Source organism: Enhydra lutris, unplaced genomic scaffold (genome assembly GCF_002288905.1).
Source record: "Enhydra lutris kenyoni isolate GAN:26980312 unplaced genomic scaffold, ASM228890v2 scaffoldscaffold15, whole genome shotgun sequence".
Lineage (NCBI taxonomy): Eukaryota > Metazoa > Chordata > Mammalia > Carnivora > Mustelidae > Enhydra > Enhydra lutris.
In genome coordinates, this window is record NW_019154099.1 from 3,659,688 (window position 1) to 3,679,832 (window position 20,145).

The following is a 20,145-nucleotide window of genomic DNA, read 5'->3' on the forward strand; positions in this document are numbered from 1 at the left end:
CCTTGTACAAATTAATTATTATAATAAAAAAAATCCTTTTTTTCCTGTGCAAATAGACTTTACTCAAGAAAAGACAAAAGAAAATAATGATGGCCAATGTGACCTTATTACAATTAAAAATGAGGAGCAAGAAAAATTCCCTCAAAAGCCCTAGGCCAATCTTGATTTTTCTCTCACTTTTCTTATCCTCTATCACACCACTGAAGTTTTAGTGGCATACCAACCAAAAAGAAGCAAAGGGAAAACAGAAGCATCCTTCTGAGAAGGATACGTATGTATCTATCTATCTACATACTCATCAGCTCTATCTACATACTCATTCTCCCCAGAATATTTAAAGACATGCCTCTTCTCTGCTCTCCCTTTACAACTGTTTGGTTAGCTAAAGTATTAAATCTTATATATTCCCAACCAAGTGAAATGAGCTCCAAAATAAACAAAGTAACAGCCACATGCCAAACTTGGCATTTTACCAGTGGCAATGGAGAACTGGATGAAAAGTGTATTAAAAACTTAACCTGGGGCACCTGGGTGGCTCAGTGGGTTAAAGCCTCTGCCTTCGGCTCAGGTCATGATCCCAGGGTCCTGGGATCGAGCCCCACATTGGGCTCTCTGCTCAGGGGGGAGCCTGCTTCTTCCTCTCTCTCTCTGCCTGCCTCTTCTCCTACTTGTGATTTCTGTCAAATAAATATATAAAATCTTTAAAACAAAACAAAACAAAACAAAACTTAACCCGGGGTGCCTGGGTGGCCCAGTGGGTTAAGCCTCTGCCTTCGGCTCAGGTCATATCTCAGGGTCCTGAGATCAAGCCCCACATTGGGCTCTCTGCTCAGCGGGGAGCCTGCTTCCCTGTCTCTCTCTGCCCGCAGCTCTGCCTACTTGTGATCTCTCCGTCAAATAAATAAATAAAACCTTTAAAAAAAAAAAAAAGAAAATTAGAAAAAAAACCTAACCCAAGTTTATCTGAATTTCATCTTTCTCCCAGTTAAACAGTAATGAAAAGTCACCTAAACTACCACTGAGAATACAAATCATAGCTTGGCAGTATAGGTTGTGTACACCTTCTACTACCAGCATGTTTTCCTTTTTCTGAACTAAGTAATACCATTAGGAAGAAGTTTAAATTTAGGTCACTCTTCCATTGAAAACTGGAAGTCTCTGGTAGAGAAGACTAAAGTCTTCAAATTTGTTAAAACAAATGAGAAATACGAAAGGACAGTATAAAAATTTTGGAGGAAACATTCAGAATGCATATGACTGGATAAAAAAGAAAGCTAAGGGGCGCCTGGGTGGCTCAGTGGGTTAAAGCCTCTGCCTTCGGCTCAGGTCGTGATCCAGGGTCCTGGGATCGAGCCCCACATCGGGCTCTCTGCTTGTCAGAGAGCCTGCTTCCCCTCCTCTCTCTCTGCCTGCCTCTCTGCCTACTTGTGATCTCTGTCAAATAAATAAAAATAAAATTAAAAAAATATATTTAGAAAAAAAAAAGAAAGCTAAGAACCAATAAAAAACTAATAGCAAAAGGAACAAATCTAAGAGGTAATAACCAATAACTTTACTAAATATATTTCCCAGATGGAATCTAATTGATAGTAACACGCAAAACTGGGGCATAATCCTAATAAAACTTTTACTTTACCTTTCTAATTTGCTGTAGAGCGCACATAATACATTATACTTCTTCAACAGTCTCGACATAGCATTATCAACCTTGGTACTGGTATCAATTTCTTTTAGTAAATCAAAGAATTTGCAGACACTACAAAGAAAGGAATAGAAAAAAGTGAATCTGTAACTGAAAAAATTCATTTTATTTCATTTTCAAAGCATAGACATTTTAATCCAGAAGTTCATTAGCTCCATACCAAATCACTATTATATTCTTTTGAAGGAATTATTTTTTGTATTTTACTAGTTTGAAGAGTAAAAATCAACTACCTTCAACCCTATATGTGTATACCTATGCCTACATCTATTTGTACCAAAAAAAAAAGGTTGTTATGATAGACATATACATACATATTTATTTCTACACCTACCTATATGCTTTGAAAACCATAAGTTCACATCAATTTATCCAATTCCAACATAATGTTTCCCTTTCCAAATTTATCTCTTCTTTGACAGTGAGAAAGCTGTGATCCATTTATCTTTATTTACTCACTTAGTTAATCACCCTGCATGTAACTACCTTCCATCTCTGAAGTCACCCACTCTCCCACGTGGGCACTCTCATCTGCTCAGACTGACTCCCCATCCTAGACTGCCCCGACCCCTCCACATGGACAGCTTCCTCACCCTAGTAGTGTTCTGACTCCCCAGCCCAGACTGCATTCACTTCGCACATGGTCTGGCTACTCACACACCCTGCTTGGTCTCTGACACTGTACACCAAACAGCCCATTTCAGGGCCCTCATCCCCAACCATATCCATATGAATGCCCTCCTCATCACACTTGGGCTCTAACATTCTTCTCTGCACCCCATGCTCTCTCCTACCACAGATGCACATACGTACTTTCTTCAACCACTAATGGTTTTAGGGCTGAATTACTGGGGAAGGGAAAAGAAAAACTGATTAAAATTTTTAGGTTGTTTAATGACTTTAAATCATTTTTTATTGTTTTCTATAAAAATTAATCTGTTTGAAATATTAATACATCCATTTCTTGCTAATAAAAAATAGGGCACTAAACATAGCAATCATCAACTGCAACACACACACACACACACACAATTTGGAATTATACCAAAACAGCTAAATGAACTCAAGGGTAGTCACCAGACCCTCCCATATGCTCTCAGCAACTAACAAGTTATAGGCTTCATTCTAAAAAATGGGCGGGACCACTCAGACATTCATCTCAAGAACTGTAAAAATAGAAGCTTCAGCTAATCAGCAGTGAACAAAGAACCTAAGAGACGGTTGTTAAAGTACTCGTGACATAGAAGGGACTGGGGCAGCCATGACAAGCTACACTGAACAGCAAATAAAGAAGTAGAAATGATTCGGAGTAGATGTTCATGATGCTGCTCACAAGAGAAAAGAGAATGGAGTAAATGCTAGATACCGTCAAAGAAAAATAAAACAACCTCAAAAAAGCATCTATTCAAGAAGCACACTCAGTTCCAGTTTTTATGAGATATATGGCAATACCTATGGGACACCATGTAAACTGAATTATTACTACAAAGCCGCCTTTTTCTAGGGGTAACTTAAGTGAGTCTCTATTCCTTCTGCAGCCCCGCTCTGAAGGAAAAAAAAGAAGAGGGAAGGCTACAGAGAGGAAAAGCAGGCATAAAAAGCCATGATTAAGACATGCAAATCTAAAATAACTACTTATTCTATAGCACTGCTCTATGGATTGATATCTTATTATCCGTCCACAAGTAAGTAAGTACAGAAATTCAGAGTAAGCATTTAAAAACTTTTATTGCAATTTAACACTAATGTCGTGCCTGCTGAATATAATAGTAAAAAGTTTGGTCCTGCAGTTAGTATAATTTTTTTCTTTCATTTTTCTGGTAATTAATTTATATTATTTATTTTTTAAATGTCAGTCCATGACATACTGAAAAAAAATCCTTTACTGAAGCACATTTAAGCAGCAGTGGTCTAGATACCATTCCTGGATAGTTATTAGAACAAAGAGATGACCTAAGAAAAAGTTGTAACAAATATATTATTGTATTTATGTACAGAGATTATTTATGACATGCCCAATTATAATTGTTGCTCCATTCAGGAAAAAAGTTCAGGAAAAACTTTGCCAGGAAAATTCTTTCATCTTAGAGATAAAAGATGTAATAGCCTTTCTGTCATATTCATTTAGTAATCTAGAAATAGCTTTGTAACACTGTATTACAGACATCTGTTTAATTTTACCCTTCCCACTGGAATGAGTTTCTTAAGGTCAGAGACTATTTCCCACCTCTATATCATTAGAATCTAGCACAGTATCACAGAGCCTAACAGCTCTTTAAGTTTTCTTTCCTTTCTTTCTTTCTTTTTTTTTTTTTTTTTTGCAGGGAAAGGGCATGGAGAGGTGGTCTACAGTAGGAAAGAGATCAAGACCTCATCAGTACCTATGGTTAAGTTATAAGCACAGACTACATGAACTACTTACTTTTCTATTCATTATAAGTTATTTAATTCTCATAATTCTATAAAACAGCTCACAGATGAGGAACTTAAACAATAAAGCTAAGCCATCTGCTCTAGGTCATTTAGCTTATAAAACAACGGAGACCCATTAAACCCGCTGCATCTTAACCAAAACATTCATATCATTTTCAGTCCTCTAGGCCACTGAAACATCTACTGCATGAATGTATAAATTAATGCAGAAATTTACTTATATAATTTTCAGTAAAAGGATTTACTGAAATTACTTATATAATTTAACATATATTATATAACATATAATATAAATTAATGCAGAAATTTACTTATATAATTACTTGTATAAATTTTACTGAAATCTCTGAGATTCTAATTCTAATTCAGTAGGTTAAAATATGACTATACAAGTTCTTTGTTTCCACATTTTATTTAGAGGTAGTAAGAAAAAGAGTCACTGAAAAATGCGGCAATTTACTTCACTTAAATAAAATACTAATTATGTTTAATTCTAGATGATTTTATCCAAGAAGAAATATATACTACTATCTTTCTAGTAAAATTATTTACTGTTACATTTTGTAAAATGCTGCAAATGAATGACTAGATGTCACACAAAGCTGCTCAAGATAAAGTTCAGGAGTTACTGGAAACAAATTTTAAATTCTTCTTATAAGTATAAGGTTTATAAGCTCAACAACAAACAATTATTTGAGTAATTATGGAAACTCAACTGGATATACAGTCTCAAAAAGTATATAATTATGCATGTGTTACATTAAGTAATATTAAACATTAATAAATGTTAACTAAATTCCTTCTAGACTCCCACAACTTTTATAAAAATTTTAATCTAATAACCCTACTTTATAAACCCTTGCTCTTTTTTTCCACTTCCTCAATAGCTATAATTAGTAAGTTCTAGAGAGTGAGAGACATGATGAAAAATTTCCCAGGATACAAAATTCTTGAGGAACTATATCATAAATACACATTCATTAAGGCTCCATGAGCCTTAGGTTGAAGGAGACTTGGGTTGACCTAAGTCCTTTAAGTGTTATTTAATTTTAGCATTTCTCACTAGTTCCCTAAATTCTATTTAAGAGGAAAGTTCAGAAATACTTTTCTTTGATGGCAGAGGCCTATATTGATATAAGAAATTTTACCTGGTTTCTATGTTTTTCTGTAGCTCAGTAAAAGTGAATGGCATCTCATCTAGATCAACTGCTGCAATAAAGATACAGATTCCCCATAGCTCCTTTTTCCTTTGAACATAACCTTCCTGCGTACAAAAAAAAAAAAAAAAAATTCAAAAATTTCATTAATCATTCACACACTGGATACCATATTAAAATTGTATTATATGATAATTTTTTTCTTATTCAATATAAACTTGTTTTTAAATCCTTATGATGGCATATACTCTAAAGCATTTAATTCTAAACTAATCAACAACACTTAAATTTTACATTTAAGTAAAAAAAATTACTAAAAAGATCACAAAAGTTAAATTACAACTTACTGTGAAAAATTTAGGGTCTTCTCTGAAGTAAATACTTTCATTTTTATTTTATTTTATTTTTTAAAGATTTTATTTATTTATTTGACAGAGAGAGAGATTACAAGTAAGCAGAGAAGCAGGCAGAGAGCAAGGGAAGCAGGCTCGCGGCTGAGCAGAGAGCCCGATGTGGGGCTCGATCCCAGGACCCTGAGACCATGACCTGAATCAAAGGCAGAGGCTTAACCCACTGAGCCACCCAGGCACCCCAACACTTTCATTTTTAAATAATCCAATGTCCTCATAGCCAACTTAAAAGATTTTCGATTTTATTATATATATTGTTTTTTAAAAAAACAAGGCTACTTTCTTATATAATTATCCTCCTTTTGCTCTGATTTACTTCTGTTTTTTAAAGACATTTATTTTTATTTTATTTATTTATTTCTTTATTTAAGATTTTATTTATTTATTTGACAGAGAGAGACATAGCAAGAGCAGGAACACAAGCAGGGGGAGTGGGAGAGGGAGAAGCAGGCTTCCCACCAAGCAGAGAGCCCGATGTGGGGCTGGGATCAGGACCTGAGCCAAAGGCAGACGCTTAACGACTGAGCCACCCAGGTGCCCTTAGGAGGACAATGCTTTATCCATTAGGCTACTGGGGCCCAGGTGCCCTTAAAGACATTTATTTTTAGAGAGAGAGCTCACACATGTGTATATGTGAGCACAGGAGGGACAGAGGAGAGGGAGAAAGAATCTTCAAACAGACTCCCTGTTGATGGCAGAGCCTAACATGGGCTTAATACCGGGACCCTGAGATCATGACCTGAGAAGAAATCAAGAGTCTGTCGCTTAACTCACTGAGCCACCCAGGCGCCCCTGATTCATTCATTTTTTAAACAATCTATGGACTCAGGTATTTTTTAACCTTGTGAAACTCATATCCCTCAGTGCCATTATTGCCTTCTTTGTGAAGTGGAAATAATAATAAATATCTCACTTAGTAAGAATTAAATGTAATTATACACATAAGGCCCTTAGCATAATGCCTGACATATAATTAGTACTTGATGAGTGGTAGCTATGATTATCATTTAAAATTTTTATTATAATTTCACTATCATTACCTTTTCCCCTAAAAATATGTATTACTTTCTAAATATATAAGATTTATAGATAAAATTTGATTACATTAAATTGAAAATAAAAGAAATACCAAATTATCTGATGTTCCATTACAAAACTGGAACTATTTGCTTACTCTTAATTGGATGTTATAATAGAACCGAAAAGTATGTGATACAAATTTACATCGTTTTGAAATCTCAATTATACATAAGCTTTAAGAAAAGAATTATTCTGGGGCACCTAGGCGTTAAGTCAGTTAAGTCAGTTAAGCAGCCGACTCTTGGTTTCAGCTCAAGTCAGGATATCAGGGTCAGGATTCTCTCTCTCCCTCTCCCCCTGCCCCCCGCCCCAGCTCACAGTCTCTCTCTCTCTCTCTTTCTCAAATAAATAAATAAATAAATATTTTAAAAAGTTATTCTGGATTATCAAATTTTTAAAAATATTTTTAGTTGTTTGTTTATCAGAGAGAGAGCGAGGACAAGCAAGGAGAGCAGCAGGCAGAGGGAGAACAGGCTGCCAGCCAAACAAGGAGCCCAGTGTAGGCCTGGATCCCAAGACCCCATGATCATGACCTGAGCCAAAGGCAGATGTTCAACCAACCAAGCCACCAAGGCGTTCCTGGATTATCAAATTTCATTGACAACAAAAGTTTATCATTTTCCAACTCTAAACTTCTCCTTAATTTTAGCTACTTAGAAAATAAAATATTTTTATTAAGTTTTTATTTTAATTCCAGTACAGCTAACATACAATGCTATATTACTTTCAGGTATACAATATAGTGATTCAGCACTTACACACATCACCCTGTGCTCATCAGGACAAGGGCACTCCTTAATCTCCATCACCTATTTCACACCCAGCCCCTCACCTAGTGAGGCTTCTGTAGCTTCAGTAGCCATCAATTTGTTCTCTATAGTTAAGGGTGGGTTTCTTGGTTGTCTCTTTTTTTCCTTTGCCTGTTTTGTTTCTTAAATTCCACAATATGCAGATATCGGTTGCATTTCTATACAAATCTTTTAAAATTTGTAACTATATATCCACTAAAATTATTAAAAAGTCAGGCAATATCAAAGGTTGATGAGGATGTAGAGCAAGGAATACTCAGACACAACTGGTGACCATGTGAAATGGTACAACCGTACTGAAAAACAAGTTTGGCAAGTTCTTATACCATTAAGTATAAACTTTCCATAATACTTAGCAATACCACTCCCAGATAGACCGATTTCTTCCAAGAGAAGTGGAATTCTTTCCATTTGTACGTGAATCTTACTAGCAACTTCAATCATAAAAACCAAAAAACTAGAAACAACCCAATATCCAAAAACAGGTGAACAGATAAACTGTGGTATATCCATATAATGGAATGTTATTCAATAATAAAAAGGAAAAGTACAAATAAACACAACATAGATAAATCTCAAAATTACTACATGGAGAAAAAGAAGCCAGAGAAAACAGGATACATCCTGTATACTGTGGGATTCCTTTCCTACAAAATTCTAGAAGAGGCAAAATTAATCTTTAATGGCAAAAAGTAGACCAGTGGCTGCATAGGAACAGGAATGGAGATGTGTGAGGAATCACTACAAAGGAGAAGGAGAAAACTTTCTGGAGTAACCAAAAATTTCTATATCTTAATTTATGGTGGTAATTACATGGCTGAATGCATTTGTTAAACTTAATGAAGTATTCACTCAAAACTGGTTGACTTTAGTATCTGTAAATTATGCTTCAATAAATTTGATTTTTGAAACTATGTTATATAACTATTATTTCTGAAAATGAACAAAGTCTATATAGCTCGACTGTTATAATGACTAATAAGTATATTACGTTTTAATAAAATGAACATCAACTTTTGTGTATGTGCTTATATTAATATGGTTAATTTCTCAGAAACTACTAAGAGGTAAAAGGTTGTTTGTCCCTATAATAAATAACCCCCAGACTACATTACTTTTTAAAATTTTTTGTGCTTATTTCTTATGTTTTTGGCTTGCATCCTAGCTCTCAGGCTATCACCTGTTAAACCTAACTGCCCTCAATATGTCTACTTTCAGGAACTGTAATTTTTTTTTAAATGTTTTAAAGGTTGAGAAATGAAGTAACTAAAGTTGTTAAAAGGAGAACATTGTTTGCTCATTTTTTAAAAACAACAGATTTTATTAGGACATAGCCAACACAATTCAACACATGTTCACTGAAATGATAAAATGCCTAAATGAAATGTTCTATAAATAGGTTCGGATTTTTAAGGACCTAAGGAATTTTCCTACAAGCAAAATGTATGACCGTTATTTCAGATAGATTTATAAAGCTTGCTGTTGTTGCTGTTGTTGTTCTAGCTACATTTCAATTAACTCTTTTTTGGATAAAGTGTTTTTTCTTCTTGATACACATTTATCTATGGAAGAAAAATAAATGTTACTTTTAAACCTCAGACCATTAAATATTAAATACGTCAGAGAGAACCGTATAACTGTATAACCGTATAACGTATAACCGTATAACAGATGAATTAGATTATTCATCTATAAGCAAATATTTTTGTGTATCTATGCAAAGGAAATGGTCAGTTTTCAACTAGAAGATTCCTAGAAGTAGACTTTCTGGACACACACACACACACACACACACACACACACACACACACCCAAACAGGTACACACAAGAAAGGCTTATAGTTTAGTTATAACAAATAACATTGACTTAGTCTGATTTTATACCTAGTTGCCACCGAGATTTGCTAGATGGAAAAAGTTTACAAAGCCAGAAAGATTAGAATTGACTACAAAATCCTACTCTATAATTACTTTGTTCGCTTTTTAAAACAGCAGATTATATTAGGACATAGACACCACAATTTAACACAAAGTCATTTGATATGATAAATGCTTAAATGAAAAGCATCAGTTTAAACACTAAACTACACTAAAATCATCTTTACCTTCATATAGGCTTCTTTGTACCTTCCTTTTTGTTTTTTTAGTATCCTCCAAAATTTGACATCTCTAATAATTTCTTAAGAAATATTCATTATACAACTGCCATGGTTATGACTCTGGGGAATACAATGGTGAAAACAAAAACAAAAACAAAAATTCTGTATCTTCCTGGAACTTACATTCTCTTATTTAAGAACATGGATTTTGGTGTCAAAACACTCAAGAGTTTGAATGCATATTTGAGTTGTGTAACTGTGGGCAACTTGTTTAAATCCAATAAAGACTCAATTTCTATGAAAATAGTAATGACAGTAATAGTGTCTGATCATAGAATCACCACAAAAATTAGCAGGGAGAATGCTCTTAAGTAATCAGTTTGGTGCCTGGCACTGTACCTACTGAATCAGAATTAATTATCAGCAGCAGCATTACCATTATCAGTGAATCTAGCACTCATTCCACTACACCATAGTGGTCTCAATACCACTCACTATCTGATTCTCTATACCATAAATATCCAACCTTGGGAATAATGGGTGTGTGTGTGTGTGTGTGTGTGTGTGTGTGTGTGTGTACGTTTAGGAAATCGGGTTTATTGACCCCTAGCCCCAGGCAATCACTGAACTGATTTTAATTCCTTTTCCAGAATGTCATACAAATGGAATCATATGGTTTGTAGTCTTTTTTGTCAGGCTTCTTTCAAGCTTCTTTCAGGCTTCTTAGCAAGCTTCTGAGGATTTATCTATACTATTATATCTATCAGTATTTATTCCACTTAATTTCTGAATGTACTCTATTGTATGAATATACCACAATTTGTTTATCCATTCTAACAGTTGAGTACACATGTTATAAATAATGCTACTAACCTTAACCCTAAATATCCAACTATAGGTCTTTAAATGGATATATGTTTTCATTTCTTGAGCAAATACCTAGTTGGGGAACAGCTAAGTTCTATGTTAAATATTAGTTTAAGTTTATAAAAAACCAACAAACTGTTTTTCCAATGTTTGTTGCTTGTTTTCTAGCCATCCTAATATGTGTGTAGTGGTACATTTTCCCAAGGACTAATGACATTGACTGTTTTTTCAAATCTTACTTAACATCTGTATCTCTTCCTTGGTAAAGGGTCTTTTCCAATATTTTCTATTCAGTTGTTTGTCTTATTAAGCTGTAAGAATTATTTATACATTCTGGATTCAAATTCTTTGAAAGATGTTTTGCAAAAATTTTCACCTGTTCTGTGACTTGTATTTTCATTTTCTCAAACAATGTATTTCAAAAAACATAAGTTTTTCATTTTAATGAAGCTCAATTTATTTTTTCTTTTATGGATGATGTTTTCATGGTATTATCTTGGTATTTCGTGGTATTATCTTTGAAATCTCTGCTTAACCAGAGTCTCTTATGGTTTGCTCCCCTCTCTCCTTTTTTCTCTCCTCCAATATGTTCATCTGTTTTCTTTCTTAAATTCCAAACAAATATTTCCTATGTTATCTTCTACAAGCTTAGGTTTCTAAATCAAGTTAATTTTTATAAGTGTTACAAGGCAGAGATCAAAGTTCATTCTTTGTATGTGAATATCCATCCAGTTGCTCCAACATTACTTGGTGAGAGGGATAGTCTTCCTGCACGAATTACCTTCAAGCCTTTGTATACAAAGACTGAGCATATATGTGTGGATTCTATTTATGGATCCTCTGATCTGTTCCACTGTCCAGCTTGTCTTTCTTTTCAACAATACTATAATGTCTTGACTAATGTGGTTTTACATGTTTTGTTCTTTTTTCGTTTGGTTCAGGATTTTCCAATCTGAAAAGGTCACCTGATTCACATCTCATTGTGCAAATTAAGAAATTAAAGACTGGAACTGAGACTTGTGAAATACAGCCAGTCAATGCCACAGAACTAAAACCCAAGTTTCCTAACACTCAATTTAGTATTGCTCCATTTCTTTGAGAATATTTCCTTGTTATATTCCTACATTGATGTTCCTAACATTTTCAGTATTGAGATCCTTAATCTTATCACCCCACCAAAAGTTCTGTATTCTTAATTATTTTACTATTCTGTATTCTTGATTTTTATTTTATTTTAGAAGGTTAAAGAATCACAATACCTAAAGCTTCAACATTCTTCTCCACATCAAATACTTTCTAATTATCATATCTCCCAGTCTTCAAAATGTCTCTGCATCTTCATCTCTAAATTCCTCTTCTCTTCTGATCTTTACAAATGGACATTCTCCTCCACTCTCAAATTAGCAACTCTAAGGCCTTTCTACCACCTATTTTCTGATCTCACTGCCTCTCATCTCCTTCAAGACCTAGTGGCTTTTTCATTACTCCCTCTATCTTTTGTAATTTCTCTAACAGTTTTCCTTCTAAAAGCTTTTTTCTCTTTTGTTACAAATAAGCCTGTATCACCTTAAAAACAAAAATGACCGATATCTCTACCTCTGGACCTTATCAAGCTACCGTCCTCCCTCCACATACAATCCTTTTACCTTTTCACTATTCACACACCCACTCACCATATACACTCTCACAGGACACACACAGTACATTCACTGAACACATATGCTAACTACACAGGCACTATTATACTGAGGCTATTCTCTAGGTCTTCAAAGATCTGTCTTTCCAAACTAAATGGCCTTTTTTGGGTTCATCCACAAAGACCTCTATGTGGCATCTGACACTGGTGCAAAGAAACTTTTTCTCTTACCTTTTAAAACACTCTAACATCCTCATTCTCCTTTCTTTCTCTCTCACAACTTTTTCAGTGTTTCCCAACTCCAAAGACTTTTTTCCACCATATTCTGTTTTTCTCAGCAATCTCATTTGCTTCCACAGCAAACCCTACCACCTCCATACAAATGATTAGCATATCTTATCCTGCTTTCCAGCCCTGATTGCTCTCTCAAGATCCACAGCTTATTTTCCAATGGCAATTTACAACTAAAATCTGTAGCCTATGTGTTTTCTTAAAAATTTAGTTGAGAATTATGAAAAGGGCTTAGAAGAGGACATAAAAAATGGTTAAAGCAGAGAAAAATTCTTACCCGGCCAAAAGAATTACCAAAAAGAAATGGTAAAACATGAAGAAAATAAATGGGCAAGGACAGGAACAAGCATTCTGCAAAAGAAAAAATGGTACTTTCCAACAAACATATTTTGAAAAGACTGAACCTCAAAACAGTATCAACTGAAAGACATTTTGATAATATGATCAAGATCCTTAGGAGTTCAATTCTATATCCAAGAATTTATCCAATGAAAATATCTGGAGAGTTTAATCAATATTTAGTATAATACATCACCAGAGGCAAGGGAAACAAAAGCAAAACAGAACTACTGGGACTACATCAAGATAAAAAGCTCCTACACAGTGCAAGAAACAATCAAAAAAACTGAAAGGCAGCCTATGAGATGAGAGAAGATATTTGTAAACAACATATCTGATGAAGGGATAATACCTAAAATCTATAAAGAACTTGCCAAACTCAACATCCCAAACCCAAATAATCCAGTTAAAAAATGGGCAGAAGACATAAATGACAACTTTTCCAAAGAAGACATCCAGATGGTTAACAGACACATGTAGAGATGCTCAACATCATTCATCATCAGGAAAATACAAACCAAAATTATGATGAGATACACACCTGTCAGAATGGCTAAAATCAACAACACAAGAAACAACAGGTATTGGCAAGGATGCAGAGAAAGGGGAACCCTCCTGCACTGTTTGTAGTAATAAAAAATGGAAAACAGCATGGAGGCTTCTCAAAAAATTAAAAATAGAATAACCCTATGAGCCAGTAATTGTGCTACTAGTTATTTATCCAAAGGATACAAAAATACAGATTCAAAGGAATACATGAACCCTGATCTTTTTGGCAACATTACTAACAATAGCCAAACTATGGAGATAACTCAAATGTCCATCAACTGATGAATGTATAAAGATGTGGTGTGTGTATACAGACACACACATACAAACACACTGGAATATTATTCAGCCATCAAAAAAATGATACCTTGCCATTTGTGACAATGTGGATGGTGCTAGAGTGCATTATGCTAAGAGAAATAAATCAGTCAGAAAAAGATAAACACCACATGATCTCACTCAAATATGGAATTTAAGAAAGAAAACAGATGAACATATTGGAGGAGAGAAAAAAGGAGAGGGAAACAAACCATAAGAGACTCTTAACAACTATAGAGAACCAACAGGGTTGATATAGGGAGGTGGGTGGGAATTGGGCTAGATGGGTGATGGGTATTAAAGAGGGCACTTGTTGTGATAAGCACTGGGTGTTGTATGTAAGTGATGAATCACTGAATTCTACTCCTGAAAGCAATACGGCACTGTATGTTAAATAACTAAAATTTAAATAAAAATTAGGAAAATAAGATTTAGTGTAATAGAGGTTAAAGAATTATTTGTAAGAGCAAAAATAGTGGCTGGGGCGCCTGGGTGGCTCAGTTGGTTAAGCGACTGCCTTCGGCTCAGGTCATGATCCTGGAGTCCTGGGATCGAGTCCCACATCGGACTCCCTGCTTGGCAGGGAGTCTGCTTCTCCCACTGACCTCTCTCCTCTCATGCTTGCTCTCTCTCTCTCTCTCAAATAAATAAATAAAATCATCAAAAAAAAAAAAAGAGCAAAAATAGTGGGAAAACCTAAATATCTTAAAATAGAATATTTAAATAAATTGTGATGGAGCTCTATCACACAATGATATAAAACCCTTAAAATATTTCAAAGATTATAAGGAAACAGGAAAATATCAAAGATATGTTAAGAGGAAAAAAAACCCCACCAAAATTCAAAATTCTGAGTATATTTTGATTACAATTTTGTGAAAATTTTTAAAAAGGGAAAGCAAAAATATATCAAAATGTTAATTATTATCTCTACATGGTAGGATTACAAATGATTTTCCTTTTATTCATTATTCCTAGATACATTTTCTAAATTACTACAATTATAGTAGGAAAGTCACTAAAATTAAAAAGTGCTAGGGGCACCTGGGTGGGTCAGTCAGTTAAGCCTCTGCCTTTGGCTCAGGTCATGATCTCAAGGTGTTAGGATTGAGCCCTGCATCCGGCTCCCTGCTCAGCAGAGGCTTTCTTCTCCCTCTCCCTCTGCCTGCTGCTCCCCCTGCTTGTGTGCTCACAACTGCGCTCTATCAAATAAATAAATAAAACCTTAAAAATAAATAAATTAAATAAAAACGAATAAATAAGTGCTAAATTTATACAAAGCAATAAACAGAAAAAGTAGGAATACTAAAAAAGAAAAATCTTAAAGATATTAAAACATTAATTACCTATCTTATAGTTTAAATCAAAATCTACAATCGACATTTGAAGAGGCTACCTGTTAAGGTAGCATTTAGTTTAGTGCACTTGAACCACCCTAATGATAACCCCCAGTTGATGATGACATGTACTTGCTGCTTTAAAATGCACTAACTTACAAAAGAGCTCCACCATGTGGTAACACAAATCATCTTGGAGGCATCAGAAAATTATCTTACCTATCGTAATTTAACATGAATTTAAACTGAATTTTGAAAGTTAAAAATACTAGCCATGGGCAAGATGAAAATAAGCCATAAGAAATTTGCTTTTGGGCACCTGGGTGACTCAGTCAATTAAGCATCTAACTTCAGCTCAGGTCATGATCTCAGGGTCCTGAGATGGGGGGTGGGGGGGAGTGTGTTCAGGCTTCACACTTAGCAGGGGGTCTACTTCTCCCTCTCCTTCTGCCCATCACCCTGCTTGTGTGTGCTCACGCCCTCTCTTTCTCTTGCTCTCAAATAAAGAAATAAAATACTTTTTAAAAAAGAAATATACTTTCTAACTCACGGTCAGTAGGACACATCCTTACTTTTGACTCACAGGATTGTAACCAGTGATTAACAATAAGGTTACAAATTAAATATATTACAGGAATATAATAATATAATAGAGGACTGGAGGCAATAAGAGCTGTCTTTATCTTCTACTCTTGGATTTCCTCCTCACCAAGGTTATATGTAGGAACCAAAGGGATAACAGACCAATATGTCAGAAAATCCCACCTCTCTCACTTGTGTAATAATGGCTGACAGCAGTTAGTGTTAAATACATTCTTTGATGTGCTCAGAAGTAAAAGTCAAGAGTGGCTTAGCCAAGAAAAGGAATGCAAAAGCGAATCTTACTTGTACTCAATCACATTTGTGATACAACACACAGGAGTAAACAACAGGTGAATCAGCCATGGAGTTACGCAATGCCCTTGTGAGGAGAGAGTTGACTCCACTAACAGAAAAGTAAGTACCTAACAAGTTCAGATTTACCTGACCCACTGCCCAAGAGATGGGGCTCCCTCCCTTAAGAATTTCTACAGAACTCAGTGGATAGGAATATCTAAACGTTCAACTGAACTGTCATTTATTTATTTATTTGTCCATATCTCAACCAGTCTATATACATCTGGAAGGTAAAACAGTTCTACCTAATTCATTGCTATAACCCCAAGAGCTTAGTGAAGTATCCAGCACTAACTTGGTGTTACGTATGTATTTTTTTTTAAAAGCAGTACTACTAACTATACCCCAATATAGAATGGAATAGCTTTTTTTCCCTTTAGTATGCTCAGAAAAACATCAATTCAATCACCAATACAAGGTATAAGGTAAGACAACTAGTTCTACTATAGTTTCTTCAACTCTCATTCATACATTGGTAACAACTAAGGAGTACAAGCAAGAGTAACTCACACAAAGAAATGATACTACAGAACTCATTTTCTAAACAGGTGATAGATAACTGACCTGGAACTTGGTTTCTGGTCAAGCTGCCTGCTTAGTTTATTAAGTCAAAGCCCCAAAGGTGATCCCAGGAAGATATAACATAGGAGAGAAAACTGCCACCAAATGCAAACAGCTACTAATTAATTGGCTTTTCTGTAAAAGATCTATGAAGCTGGTATCTACCACTCTTAGGAACAAGGTTAAAATACACTGAGGAGAGAGATCATTCTGACAACTCGGATTGAATTTTATGGATAAAAGGATTCTTCCAAAGTTTGCACACCAACTCCTTCTTCCAATACTGCATATTCTACTTGAAAAAAGGAAAACATCAAATTAATAAATGAGTTGGCATTAGAATAAAAGAATCCCAAATTGGAAGGGAACCAAAAGAGATCACTGATCATAAAAGTCCTGTGTCTGGGAGTTTCTAGGGCTCCAGGTCATAAAATGATAATCTGGCAAATTTTTCAATATTTAAAAAAAATTTAAGAAAACCCATATATCTACTTTCAATAAAGCCTCAGTTAATAAAATAGCCATCCAGTTACACAATGCCCTTGTGAGGAAGACACTTGTTAGAATGGTATTTGTCACTTTTGTTAGAATTCAATGCAGCACAGTAACATAATTTACCTTTATGTTGATAAAAAGCATTGGCTGTCCGCTTTTATGTCTGAATAAAATTAGGAAAAATAAACAAACTTAATTTTTAAAAGTTTGGTAGACTTTCTGAAACGGAGCCAAGGTGGGGGAAGCTAATAATGAATGTTTGGTAGTTTTGAGTACAATATGATTCTGATTCAACTTACCTTAAAAAAATAGTTTGTATGATGAGAAAATCAAAGCACATATAAAAGAGATAAATTAAAACAGGACTAGGATAAAGAATGTTTGATAAAATAATTCACTTCAAAACTCTCCTAAATACCTAAGTCTCATATAAACTTGATTATCTGTTTATAGCTGAATATGAAAGAGAGAAATAACTACCAATGTGAACATCAATAATTATGAATACCACATCTTTAAAATTACAATGAGTATAAATAAGGAAAAATATTAATTTGTTGACAGATTATTTAACCATTTATTTCAAAGCAACTCCTGTTGACAACCTAGCACACTTGGAAGCCCATAACAATCTCAATGGTCATTTTAATCCTATGGAAGAGTATTTGATGTATCCTTCTGGTATCTATTCCTAATTAGGTGGGACAAAATTCAGATCTGGCTCTATGTGGGGAATTGGGGGGGGAGGGTAATTTTTTTAAAGATTTATTTATTCATTTGAGAGAGAAAGAGCACAAGTGGGAGGGGCAGAGGGAGAGAATCTGAAGCAGACTCTGAGCTGAGTGCAAAACCCTGTGTGGGCTCGATCTCACAACCCTGAGATCATGACCACAGCCAAAAATAAGAGCTAACGGCTTAACTGACTGTGCCACTCAGGCACCCTGTGGGGCAAAGGTAATTTTTTAAAAAGAAATTCATTATGGCTGATTTTCAATAATTCATATCCCAAAATATACTAGAAAGGATTTTTAAAAAAATCTTAACTAAACTATATGTAATAAAATTAAAGAAAAAATATAAAATATAAGATAAAGAACTTGGGCATTCTGTGAAGCATAATTCTCTTATTAATTTTTTTTTTTTATTTGACAGACAGAGATTGCAAGTAGGCAGAGAGTCAGGCAGAGAAATGGGGAAACAGTCTCCCTGCTGAGCAGAGAGTCCAATGTGGGGCTCGATTCCAGGACCCTGAGGATCATGACCTGAGCTGAAGGCAGAGGCTTAACCCACTGAGCCACCCAGGCACCCCTCTCTTATTCATTTAATTATCAATAAATATTTCTTAAATGCCTACAGTAACAAGCACATTTTAACACTAGTAATACATTAGTAAACAAAATAAGCATTCCTGTTTCCTGAAGCTGACACCTTAGGGGGAAGAGAAAGACAATAAGCAAAAATCAGTATACATAAGTAAACTATACGCTGTTAACAAAAATAACAGAGTAAAGTGGATAGAGAATTTGAGGGAGAAGTGAGGGCAGATTACAGTATTAAACAGGGTGGTAGATCTCATTGGCAGAGTGAGATCTGAGCAGACTTTTATTTTATGAACAAAGACACAATCTATTAAATTTTGACCCAGAGGTTCCACTTCTAGAAATCTACACTACAGAAGTCTTCTTACTTGTGCATTAAATGTGGATATAAGGATATTCACTGCAGTTGTTTGTAGTATCAAATATTCAAAAACAAACTAAATCTTTATTATCAGGGGAGTACATAAGTAAATTATATGTCCATACAATGGAAAATACATCCACTAAAAATATCAAGCTAAACACAGAGGGTGAGGTGATGTTCAAGATACATTGCTACATGAGAAAAGCAAAGTAGAGAATAATGCAAAAACTAGAAACTTTTATTAGTTGCTTCTGGAGGGAAAAAGTATGTGTCTGGAGGATAGGAATGAGAGAAACTTCACTGTTTAATTTTTATTTCTCTTGAATCTTGAACCACATGAATCTATTGCCTATTCCAATAATAATAAATGGTAATAATAATCAATAGTAATTGTTTATTTATACTTCTAAAACAATTCATAAGACTTCAATTAGGTAAAACAAAAATCCTTATATCTATGTAGTGAGGTGGGAGGAGAAAGGATTGGAGGCAGAGAGCAAATAAAAACTTAACAATGGTTATCTCTACAGAGGTAGAAATAGAAAGAAGCCAATGGATATTCATTTTTTATTATTATAAAATGGGATTTCTTAAAAAGAAGCATATTTGACTTTTGAATATATATTTTTTTCTCTGAAATTTTGAAAACAAAATATAAAAATGATAATTTTTAAAAAACAGGAAAAATGTTAGTATCTAAAAAACTGCATGTTATAATGCTTTGGATATAAGCATCCAAAATGATTGAAAGATTCATAGTGACCACAAAGTTAAATAAGTTAGTTCTCAGAAGAAGCCTAGTGGCTCTTCATACAGAGATGAAGGTTAAATTCCTTGTATGGGTCCTCCAGAAGAAGAAAGTAAAAAATATTTTACTGCAGTAAAAAATATTGGCCAACAGTGAAAACTTCTATGAAGGAAAAGCAATTTTTAAAACAGGCAGCCCAATTATGTATTATTATTATAATTACACTATATATAATTATATATGAGACCTATATGAGTATTTCATGATTAAAGTTCATGATTAACTTTAATAATGTTATCTGATATATATATTAAGTATAAAGCACTAAATGATGGAAAAAATAGGAAAGAAACAGGTTAAGAAAGAGAATAGAAAAGTGGAGAAAATCAGTGAAAGCAAAATCTATTTTTTTAAGAGATCACCAAAATAGAGAAACTTTTAGTTTCACTGACCAAGACAAAAGAAAGAGGCTTAAATTAGCTAAAATTAAGAATGAAGTAATGGCATAAAGAGCAACCTTACAAAAATTAAAAACAAAACAAAACAAAACAAAACTATAGCATGAATGCTTATAACAGATGAAATGGACAAATTCCTTAAGAGAGACCAACTACCAAAACTGACTCAAAAAGAAACAATCTGAATAGACTTATAGCAATTGAACAGTAATTTTAGAACTTCCCACAGAGAAAAGT

General features: G+C 34.3%; 1 protein-coding gene across 1 annotated transcript in view; it reads right to left on the minus strand.

Moving 5' to 3' along the window:
* LOC111146911 (RB transcriptional corepressor 1) overlaps positions 1 to 20,145 on the minus strand; it is a 157,200-nt gene that overhangs the window by 122,856 nt on the left and 14,199 nt on the right. The window contains exons 3-4 of the mRNA XM_022502668.1: positions 5,284 to 5,399; positions 1,637 to 1,756 (exon numbers count right to left, since the gene is read on the minus strand). Coding sequence (XP_022358376.1) covers positions 1,637 to 1,756; positions 5,284 to 5,399 — 236 coding nt within the window. The remainder of the gene's footprint in view (positions 1 to 1,636; positions 1,757 to 5,283; positions 5,400 to 20,145) is intronic.